Source organism: Triplophysa dalaica, chromosome 2 (assembly GCF_015846415.1).
Source record: "Triplophysa dalaica isolate WHDGS20190420 chromosome 2, ASM1584641v1, whole genome shotgun sequence".
In the NCBI taxonomy this organism is placed as follows: domain Eukaryota; kingdom Metazoa; phylum Chordata; class Actinopteri; order Cypriniformes; family Nemacheilidae; genus Triplophysa; species Triplophysa dalaica.
Genome location: NC_079543.1, coordinates 8,360,077 through 8,372,226, shown reverse-complemented (window position 1 = coordinate 8,372,226; position 12,150 = coordinate 8,360,077). Strand labels below are relative to the sequence as shown.

At 35.9% G+C, this 12,150-nt stretch overlaps 1 protein-coding gene across 3 annotated transcripts in view; it reads right to left on the bottom strand.

Moving 5' to 3' along the window:
- Positions 1–1,413: 1,413 nt before the first annotated feature.
- Positions 1,414–12,150, bottom strand: part of fbxo41 (F-box protein 41) — a 42,437-nt gene continuing 31,700 nt past the window's right edge. For all 3 annotated transcript variants that reach the window (XM_056734091.1, XM_056734107.1, XM_056734099.1), the window contains 6 exons: positions 11,492–11,644; positions 11,278–11,373; positions 10,890–11,008; positions 9,289–9,447; positions 8,262–8,377; positions 1,414–6,248 (listed from right to left, as the gene is read on the bottom strand). In XM_056734091.1, coding sequence (XP_056590069.1) covers positions 6,186–6,248; positions 8,262–8,377; positions 9,289–9,447; positions 10,890–11,008; positions 11,278–11,373; positions 11,492–11,644 — 706 coding nt within the window. In that variant the 3' untranslated portion in view covers positions 1,414–6,185. The remainder of the gene's footprint in view (positions 6,249–8,261; positions 8,378–9,288; positions 9,448–10,889; positions 11,009–11,277; positions 11,374–11,491; positions 11,645–12,150) is intronic.

The following is a 12,150-nucleotide window of genomic DNA, read 5'->3' as shown; positions in this document are numbered from 1 at the left end:
ACACAAGCAAAGAGCATGTGCACACTGGTTAACTGATCCTGAAGACCAGCTTACACTGTATAATTGACATTGATCTACATAAAGCAAGCATTAATATATTACAAGCACACTCAGACCTCTCTCCAGCAACTCGCTGTGAGGTTATTCCTCCATGTGGAAGATTTGAAGGGGAAATTCCACCTGTAAATGAATGTTTCTATCATATACAGACTTTCAATAAGCCAATAAACAATGTGGGTAAAACCAGGTTTATATGTAAACAGTCAAGTTTGCTGAATGGTAACAAGTAATTGCGAATCATCTACCAGTTTTAACAAGTAACACTAAACTGTCACTTAGGATTGTCTGTATGACAGCATTTATGAAAACATTCAGAACATTCACAAGTGGATCTCTCTCAGGCTGTGAAGGGCTGAATTAATAGCCAGTAGATAATTATATTTACATAAGTGTGCATAAGCATAAAACAAGCTGTATTCTAGTGACCTCTAGTGGACAAACTGGAATGTGTGTACATAATCAGTTGTTGGGTGTACCAGCATGAAAATATATACTAAACTATACTAGATTTTTGTGTTGGCCTACTGTAGTATAATGCAAGTACATCACACCCTTACAAAATGTACCATTGTTTAAGACACAAAACATGTTTTTACTACAGTAATAATAAAAAACATGGTAAGCACACTTTATAATTTGAGTAAGGGCAGCATTAAGAGACAAACTCAAGCAGTGGGTTTAATTTAACCAGAAACTCTGTTTTACAAAACAATTGGTAACAACCAAGCATAGGTTTATTAACAACCCGAATCAAGGTTTAAGAGTGTAGTATAAAACTAGTAATAACTTAATTGATCTACGGTTTTAAATAATGTAGTATCATTACTTTACTAATTTAACCTTACTAAAGTAAATTTTATTGTTCTCAATTTAACATTTCCTTTTTATTTCTGGAACACTTCTAATAAAATCTTACTAACTAATTTAACCTTCTAGTTAACTAATTAATTATAATAAGGATTTTACTACAGTTTACTATTGTAAAAACCATAGTAAGTTTTCATGTAGGAAAACAAAAAACAAACATTGTTGTAAAAAACACAGTAACCACAATTTATGATATTTTTACGAAAATGTTAAAGTCTGGTTATAAACATTATCAGTCTGCATAAAATATACTGAATCCGTATTAAATTGGTTATTCTAGACATTTGTTCAACATTACATCAGTTATCTTTGCTAATCGTGATTAACTATTGAAAGGGAGAAGTACTGCACACAAGAGATTTGTTGAATATCAGGTACAAATGGTTAGACTGACTGATACTGCAGGGCACCTTTAACTTTTAAAAAAAAAAAAATAAATTCAATTATGAAGACATATAAAAATATAAAAGACTCACACAACAGGAGTATATGTATCAGGTTTTTATTATAACTCATAGGATTATGCCTGGAATAAAATGGCATGAGATTTGGAATGTAAACAATTCCATCACACTCTTATATTCAGCTTTTAGCAAACTGTGATAACGGAGCGAACAGACGATAAGAAATGCTATCAAGCAGACCACAACAATACAACAAATGCTAAAAAATGTCTGCAGTTAGTTGCTCCCACAGGCAAAGAGAAAAGAGTTCAAAATTGAACATTTATCAATAAATATTAAAGCGAATAACTTTGGGTGATGAATTGCCTTTGTGTGCAATGGAACTGGATATGGTGGGTATTCATTAAAGAATGTCAATGCAATTCACTCTATCAGCTGATATAAAAATGCAACACAATTCACAAGATTTCCAAAGATGTCTGAGGTAATGCATAAAAGCAGTTGAAACAAAAAATACAATCCTTCATTCAAGCAAGAGGTAATGACAAGCTGCTTAATACATCTTAGCCAAAAACTAATGGCGCAAAGCTGGGAACGGTACAGTTCCAAAAAAACAAGGATGCAATGAAATCAAAGAATAAAATAAACACCAAATCAGACACATGAAAATCATATTCTGCACATACGTATACAGTGTTGTATAGTCATCCCAGGGCTGTGGAGTTTGAATAGTTTAATTTTGGACATACAGTACATTGGCATTTTGTGTTACTGCAGGCTATTCCAAAAAAACATAAATGGAACAAAAGAAGCTTCAAATAATTATAGTATTCCACTATTATTAAATAAATGTTTGCAGATTCATGTCTTTTTGAAACACTGGTAACAATAGTTAATTTATTTGCAATGGTTACAAATACGTCAAATATGTCACAACACCTGGCACCTACAATAGCTAACACCACTATAACTGATTGTTTCAAGAAGTTCTTGTGGTATAAAAACGACAGGTTATATAATGGATATATTTATCTTTCTGAGTGCTTCAGTTCTTTCCGGGTAAAGTGGCATTGTGTTTTTACTAGATCTTTACCTTTATCTAAAATCATTTCGAGATCCGTCAGTTTACAGGAGAAGTTCCAAATCTCTTGAATAAACATACAGAATCAGTAAAAAAATGAAGTGCTTATATTTGGCCTTAATTTGGTTACATCAATTGTTTAATTCAAAGTGCTCTTGGCATTATTCACCTAGCACCTTCTCCCGACAACAAAACAAAAACATAAAAAATGGTTTACATGACCAAGCATTATACCAACATTTTGTTACCATCTATTTATATGGCAGGTTTATGCTATGCATCGAATAGGACCACTCCAAGTATTTCATAAAAAAGTCATCGAAACTATCAAAGGGAACTAACACTTGTCATGAAAAGCCGAAACTCTTAGATAGAGGAAAGTTTAGGAACGGAAAAATTCCACGTGATTCACAATTCATCCGAGTGCTTGAAGAGCTCTGATTCAAAGAAAAGTGCATTGTCCAATTCTTTGAAAAACTTAAAACATAAAACCAAATATAACATCAACAGTTCGTTTTTATTGTAATGGTGCAACGTTTGCACAGTCTAAAAACGAAAGGCAGCAAGCAGTAATCCAGAGCACTCAGATCTCTAATAATCTAATGACATTTACAGCAGAACAGTTGAAAGGCAACATGATATATAATGCTTTAGCACAAACATGCCATCATCATAGACATCTCTTTTTATAGAAATAAATAGCTGAAATAAACTGTACTCTCTTTTTAAATTATTTCCATCTCTATAGGACTCTGATACACTTTCCTGATAAAGCATCTATCTAACACAGCATACTGCAAATGTAATACTTTCCAAGTTCATCTGGTCGATACGAACGCCATGTTGGAAATCTTTCGCGGTACCCATAAACACTACAGATGATCTTTATATTACATTTTGAATATTTACACCTAATTCCTTTCTTATAGAAACGACGTATACATACAGTTCTTTTCAGTCTTCAACAGACAGGAGTGCCAGCACACTCGGTCATTATATGGTGGTGTGGGTAGGTTCCAGTTTTTGACTTTCCTCCTAGTGAGGTTTGCATTCTGGTCCACATTTCAGCAAACAAAACCAAGAACCACCACCGCAAAAATCACTTCAAATGAAACTTCGTCTTCGCCAACTGTAAAAATAGAAATACTCTCAGTTGAAGCTCCGTGATGTGATTTAGGAAGCAGCACATTGCACAATAGAAGCGCTCTCCTCGCTGAAGCACTTCGAGTGGACCGATTGGACATGTTCAGCTATTTCAATTCACACACTAGTTGAGCAGCAATGCCTGATGGGTAATGACAGAGACCATTACTTTCAACAGTATTATTGCATTTGCACGTTTTAAAGAAACAAGCGGTATACTGTCGTTTCTCTATCATTTCAGAGAACTTGAACACATTTAGTTATCTTTTGCAACCATGGAGTAACATAATATATTATCAGACACAAAGCGTCTATAAATCAAAACATTTTGATCTTGTAGTATGATGTGACTGCACTGGCCTATTGTACATATCATCATAACTTATTCCAGAAGTCACGCAATAAAGGACTATCCAAGAAAGCAGTGAATTCTGAAGTCTGATCCCTTCTAGGTGAACATAGAGCCGTAGGAAAAATTAAGAGAGCACTCCAGTTTTGCCTTTAAAAGTAACAGAAATGCAATATAATATACATAACTATGACTTCAGAGGTGTATAAAGACTTTACATAATGAAGCATTATGTTTTTATTACTTTAGAATGAGCTATTTCCATCTACATACAACGCGGGTCCCCTTGTATGGAATTGGCCATGTTGTTTCTACGGTAGCTCTAAAAGGACAAACTGCGCTATAGAGCGCGTTTCATAAATACGTGATCTCATTTGGCAAAGAAGCTAAAACGTGACAACATCTTTGTCCTGTGTCATCCTCCGTAGTGCTTTGAAAGGGAGGGGTAGAGTCAGCCGTTGGTTGCAATTCACAACCTCACCACTAGATGCCGCTAAAATTCACACACAGAACCTTCAAGGAAAATGATTAGTTAACTTGAAAACACACACCTATAAAATAAATTCTGAAATTATATCATATTGGATTGTTATCTTAAATTTTCCAAAGTTGTATATTGTCTGCAATGACATTTCCACTCCAAAAGTACATGATAACCTCTACTGTATATTTTTTGTTGTCGTCCCTTTAGCTTTACCACCAAAACATGCACAGAACTGTTGCAAAAAATGCAAAGAATGCTTTCTGAAGGCAAGTTATTCAAAGACAAGCAGCTGTGAGAAATGAGCACCTGCTATTGTGCACACAAATGTTTTTTTGCCAAGTCATTTCAACTTTAAAATGTTTGGTTTACACATAGCTCCAACCATCAAAATAAGTTAAGATGATGTAAATCGGCGAGTTTAAATGATATATAAAGCCAATTTGTTTGAAATTAAAATGTAAGGCATCAACAAAACTGTAACCGAGAGTGTGTATGTCATCAATTTACTTCCACTAATAGGTTCCATACCAATTACACAGACTAACAAATTAAATCAAGTCTCACTTCAAACCGATTCGGATCCACTCCATAAGCTCAAGTGTGAAAGTAATCGAATTCATCATTGGGTTGTGCAATGTCTACATTCATAATTCCCAACCAGAATTCCTCATTCAGCAGCGTGTACATTTACAGCAGTTCAATGCCCCAGAGTAGAGCTGTGGACGCAGCAGAAGCAGATCAGAAGCACCTGCTTGAGTTACACACAACACAGGACATACTAGTTCTTCTGACATTTAAATCATAAGGGTGAGACAAATGGAAAAAACCTTTGTAGTACAGCACCCTCACAACATGAATTTGCCCTTAAATCCTCTTTAGATAAGTGCACACCTGGCATGGTACTGTATGACGTAAGGACCTTTTAGGTTCCACTGATAAAGTTCACTGATGGCACAAAAATGGTAATAAGAACACAATGGAGCTATGGATGGCACGTTAAGGAGAAGGCTTTCAACAAATCCTATGACGAACAGCCACAAACCTCTGTGGTCTTGGCAATATGAGCGAATCTTGACACAAATGGGGCAGAAGAGCTGATGAAAGACCATCCTGGTAGTGAAGAAGTTCTCATGTTGTTTCTCTTCTTCGTTCTGTACAAACTCCTGCTTGCAAACACAAGATCGCTGTATGTAAAAGTAGTTTCTATGGAGACAAGGCATCCCTAAATAAGGATCTCAATAAGCCATGTCCGAAGCTGGTGATTATGTTAGAGTTGTCCTAGTAATGTGGTCGACTGAAGCATCTGGTCCAAAACGAATTATCCTCTCGCATTGAATTGCTGGGGAAGCAATTGAGTTCATTCTCTCTCAAATGTGCATTTTTATATTTGTGCTGTTTGGATTTCATGTTGATTTTACTTTTTTTAGTTTCGAATCCGAGACGTCTCCCACCTGCAGCTTTGTGCTCTAAAGCAAGAGAAGACGTTTTCTGAGACCTTCGTGAAGTTTAGTGCGATTGGCCAGCAGAAGGACACATCTTAGTCTGTCGTCTTCACCTGTTTTGAATGCGTCTGTTTTTCTAAAGGTTTGGTTGTCAGTCTTTATAGACTCCTGGATTTTGTGGCGTCACGTCAAAGCTAACAGAAGTTCTTCCATCTCGATAAGGTTGACCTGTGGTTGGAGTTCAAACTGATGCGGAAGTGTTTGTTCCTTCTCGTTTCATTGAGGACAAGGTTGACTCGACCGGTTTGAAATATTCTGTGAACCTTTATGTGGCTCTGACCTCGACAAAGCAGAGTTAGCACAAGCCATCAGCTTTCACGTGGAGGATTTTGGAGAAACCAGGCCTCTTCTTCAGTGCCTACAATGAAAAAATAGGAATTAAATAAGGAAAACGTTTGGTGTCATATTTTCTCCATTGTTAAAGAAATTTAAGATTCTAAGTTTGGTCTTTAACTTCTTAACGTAATACTACATCAACAATAGACTTTTTTTAGACCTACACTACTGTTTAGAAATTTAAGGTCACTTTACTGAATTCTGAAAAAAACATTCATATATCTGAATGTTTGAAATAAGTCATCTGGAGAAAAAAATTATAAAAAATATTTTAAATACATTTCTTTATTACAAAACAAAAATGTTATTTATAAAGATGATTTTGAAATTCACTAAAACTACACTGTAAAAAGCTGTAACTTTATTGACATTTTATTTCTGATTGAAAATGGCAAAAAAGACGTATTTGGCATTATTACATTTGTGTTATTCCATACACTGTCAAGTAATGTATTCCGACAGGGGACCAGAAAAAATATATATAAATTGAAAATATAAAATCATGATATACTAAAATATACAGTATCTCGTAATCTCGTTTTTCGTTAATATTTTGTCTTATCTTTTCATGTAACAACATTGAAGACATGCAACTTTGCTACAATGTAAAGTAGTGAGTGTATAGCTTGTATAACTGTATGTTGTCCCCTCAAAATAACTCAACACACAGCCATTAATGTCTAAACCGCTGGCAACAAAAGTGAGTACACCCCTAAGTGAACATGTCAAAATTGGGCCCAATTTTCAATTTTCCCTCTCCTGTGTCATGTGATTCTGGAACTGTCCTGTGGTCTGATGAGACCAAGATAAACATATTTGGTTCAGATGGCAGGCTGTCCGCGGGGGTTGATAAGTTGATAAATACGCTCAGAGAACATTAAGGCCATTAAAAGTATTAAAAATTCTTAAATGCCATTTTCCAATGTATTACATTGTTTTTCATATTTGTCCAAAGTAGTGATGCACCGAATGATCGGCAATCGAAAATAGTAAAAAAAAAACATGACGTGTGATATATGATGAACCCGCGCAGAGAGAGAGAGGAAGAGGGGGCGCACGTGCTTTATTAATGCCGCGAACATGTCTGAAGTGTGTGGAGCATTTTTAAGTGTCAGGGAAAGACACAGCACGGAACTTGTCGCGCCGGAGTAGATTTCTGAATCTCGGTCGGTAACTTCTGTACTTCAAACTGGAGCGGGCGGTCTGACAGTAGCCCTGCCACTCACTACATCATCTGACATCATACAGTGGTCACGTGCATACCTTCATCGAGAAGGCTCAGGACTCGCACCCTAACACACACATGGTGGACGATACTCGCCACGCCCAGAAAAATGACAGATATGGTAAGTAATGGTTCATACAGACTATGGGTGGTTAGACAGATATGGGCATATAGTACATATAAGGAGAATCAGCTTTTCAGGTTAATTTGGTCAAATCCATAAATGGCTGCTGTGTTACAAATGATGAAGTTCAACAGCTATTATAATTACGTGATGAGGCCTTTTAGCACATTTAACAAGCCTGATGTGGAAATACACTGTGGGCACCGTAAGTTCAAGTACAGCATATTTTAAGATGTGATGATATAACAAGGAGCAAGCAATCCACCATCCACAGCAGCCTTTTTCAGCACTGTCTATGTGGAATAGCAGGTCTGCATGCTGTAAGTAGCTTTCAACTTGAGTTTAAATGTGGGCTGATGTCACCTTCCATCAACTTCCTTCCCCTTTCCTCTTCCAGCTCATCTACAGTCATATGAAGCTTCCGGTGCCCTCAAAGAAACCGTATGGATGAGATGACTCAGTTTTATTTGACTCACGGTTCCTATTAACAGCAGCGTTGGAAGAACTCCTCTGATTTCACTTACTCATGTTGGATGATGTTTCAGACATTGGAAACCCCATGGCCTGAGAATAATGTACTACAGAACAACTTCTAGTCTGGCAGAGAGTAACCTGTTCTTTTGCTGCCTACAATGCATTCGCCTCCAGGCCCAAAATAGAAAATAACTGCATTGATGATTCCTCACCTGAAGCTTATTCACCATTTCGTCAAACAGTTTTCTTGCCTCAGGACTGTTGGGGTCTTCAAAGTAATCTTCTATACCAATCTGCACTACAATGGACTTTAAGTTACGACACACACCTGAGAAGAAAGACAAGAGAGTGGTTGAAGAAATGAAGGAAGAGGGTTCAATTTTGTGTTGTGTATGAGAAATCGTCTGGTTATCTTCAGCTGCATTAAGCAAACATTCATGAAAAATTGTCCCTTTGTTGAGAGGAAATTGAAAATTTTGTTTTGGCACATTAACAAACACATCAGGTCTCAAAAAGTTGAGACAAATTTGAGTCTACTTTTGTCTAAGCAAAGCATTAAAGGGATACTTCACCCAAAAATGAAGATTTTGCTCCCCATTGACTACCAAAGCAGGAAAAATGACATTATCTTTTTTTTGGTTCTGTTGAAAACAAAAAGAAGACATTTAGAAGAATGTAGGACAGCATACAGTTCTGGGAAACTTTTGACTACAGTACCATTGTATATTTTCCTACCATGTTAGTCAATGGGGGGCAAAATCTGTCTGGTTATAAGCATTCTTCCAAATATCTTTCTGTTTTCATCAGAAGAACAAAGAAATGTATACATAGTTGGAACAACTCAAAGGTGAGTAAAAGATGACAGAATTTTCATTTTTGGGTGAAGTATCCCTTTAAAACAAGTTTAGGTGTCAAAATAACATCTATCGTTTTGTCCAAGTACATTGTTCTCCTTTTGAGAAAAAAATCCTGATAAATGCCATTTAAAACGATTTGCAAAAATAGTGGCTTTAAGTGGGATAATATGTGGTTAAAGAATAAACAATAATGAAATCATGTCAACTGATTTAAATTACAATTAACACAAATTATATTTAGAAAACATTTAAGAGATGTTATTAAAACATATTTGACATTGAGCTATACTTTGGCTGATGCTTGACATGTACCTTGACATGCCAAAATCGACCTTATTATTGTTGAATAAAGTATAGCTGATGAATCAGTATGTGGACTCACTGTTAAAGTGCAGCAGGGCTTTAGGAGTAACAGGAGTGGATGTGAGCACCAGCATCTCAAGCCCTTTCAGTCCCTCACGACACATCTCAGCGGCCACTTCCTGATTTATCTCGCTGACATGATCCAACTCTAATACCTGCAGCCTCATGCAGTTCCTCGCTGAAAACACACACCAACACAGAGGGTTATTGAAGTCTTCTGGAGATGGAAACAAGAATCAGTTGACTCAATATGACCCATGGTTTAGGGACATCTGACAACTCTCATGTATTCAGCCATTACTGTTCTGTCACTATATCTTACGTTTGATGATCAGATACAAGTTTTTTCAGACTTAACATTTGATTTTTGTCTTGAACATTGCAAATTATGCTGATTTGACCATGCTTTTGTTGTCCAACTAGTTAACATGAGTAAAACTGTAATAATTACTAGGCATTAAGTGAGAAGTATACTGTACCGCCGTGAAAAAACATTTCAAAATCAGTTTTTCAGATTTTAAATGTACTGTTTATAGGTGTATGTTAAGGTAAACTTATGATGTTTGTTTCAATCTATGAACTACCAACGATATCCATATTTCATATAAAAATATTGTTTCTATTTGCATTTATTTGCAGAAAATAAAAACTGGAAAAACCGCTCAAAGTAACAGAAAAGATGCTCTGTATTTTTCAGACCTAAAAAAACTGCAAAGAAAACAAGTCATATTCACTTTTACTAAGCAACACAACAGTAGAATTTGTACACGTATTTAGGAAATGTACAGAAATGTAAGTATCACTTTTTAAGGGATAACCTCAATTTTTATCTCAGTTTTCATGCGTCTTGTCATATTGTCCGCCTTTCACATGGCTGTTGAATGACTTTATGTCACTCCTGAGGTTTGATTTTGTGAAAGTTCAACAAACACTGGACTGGCCACAATACATTTAGAAATGCTGATAAATACATTTTTGGAATGGTCTCATACATTTTTCCAGTTAAATGAATATATTTTGGTTCCACATATGCAATGCTAAAAATGTATAAATGCGGTTAATATTTCAAAAAACATCACAGGAAGGGAACAATTCTGATAATATACAGCATCTGTAGACGATGAGGATTGTCAAAATTCAGAACATGTGGTTTTAATGCTGCGCTTCACAATAAGCAAATCGAATGTGGAAAAACAAGTAAAATCTCTTTTGCAAACATCAATCTTACTGATTCAGACCGGTGAGAGGTATTTAAAAGGCTCTGCTGGTTTTTGTACTATACTACAGTAACTGCAGACAGGAAGTCTTGTGATTTTCATAAAGGTCAAAGACATTTAAAATGTATATAAAGTAGGAAAAAATGGCCCTTCGTTTAAACCATTTATTTATAGCAAAGTCATTTTCTTGTGGTTCAATCATAGCAGCATGTTAACATAAAAGCGTCATTTACTGTAATTGCAGGCATCTCTGCATCCCAGAGTGCCATGTGAATGTCAAATACAGGTACCACTTTGCACAAAAACAACTACACTTATTCGATGGTTTAAACAACAACCTGACAGATCTGCTTATTTGCTTTGTTATACACAAGAAGTAAAACACTCAGGTACTCTCACTCACCCAAAGAAGCCAATCCCTGTATGCCACAGCCCGCTCCACCCACACCCAGAGCTCGCAAGTGTGGCCAGCATCTGCCAATGGTCTGCAAGCACCGGTTACTAAAGCGTGCCGGCTGCTGACTGTAAACATTTCAATTCAAATTCATCATATTATAAAATTGTTTTTCATTCACTTATTTAATCAAAATACAAGCTTGACATTTCATGCCGAATCTTTGTAGTACACTTATATTCGGCATAATGAAATGTTTTGACGGGGCCAATAAGATAAATAGGCTGTATTTAAACATTTAAACAAATTCTGTATTTAGGCTATCGACCATACACGAAACAAGAAGCAAAACAATACAATTGTCTTTAGAATAAATAAGTATGTATTCATGTTTTACCATGGATGTAACGGCGCCACCTGTAGTGAAATGATGTCTCTGCAACCAGCTCCTAATGCCCAGATAACCTCCTGTCCAACAGGGTCTGTGGCACTCCTAATACACACATAACTTGTGAGAAAAACTAACTGAAATTGACCAGTATCAAATAATCCAGTGTGTTTTGTATAGCACGTTAGCGAGGAAAGGTTATATCGCCCCCTTGTGGACAAACCTGTATGTTACAGCCTGAAGTGCTCGGCAATAACAGCTGGCTAACCACAGAGAGCGATCAGTCAGTAGATTGGGACAATGAGACACCTTCAGGATGAGTAGATTACTGCCAGTACCTTTCAACATGGCCTCCAGACCCTCCTCAAGACACCCACTAAACAAAAATAGAAAGGTTTATGTGATAGCAGCATACCTAAACTCTGGACTAGTTCACCCACACTATAAAAACATAATTTTACATAATTTGTCTGCTATTTTTTTACAGATTTTCCATGCAAAATGTAAGAAAACTGAATTTAAATGCTTTTTAAGATTGTTTTTAATGTATTTATGAAATATGGAGAAAAAGACTGCAATTTTAGAAGAAAAATGGGAAAATCATGTAATTTTACAGGGAAAACTTACTATCTTACTAGCAAATTTACTAGAAAAACGTATAAAACTATTTATTATTAATCCTTATATCCTTTGACTTTAAAGGAAAAGAATACTATTATACGTTATATTGCTGTCGCTCCAGCTGACATAAAATTTCTGCGTTGTTTCTTTATTTTTTTACAGTGAAAGAAATTACAATTCTGTCTTTTAAGCATTATTATGTTATTCCTGTATGACTTTCCACCTTCCTTGAACATGAGATGTGATTTTTGTATATGTGCA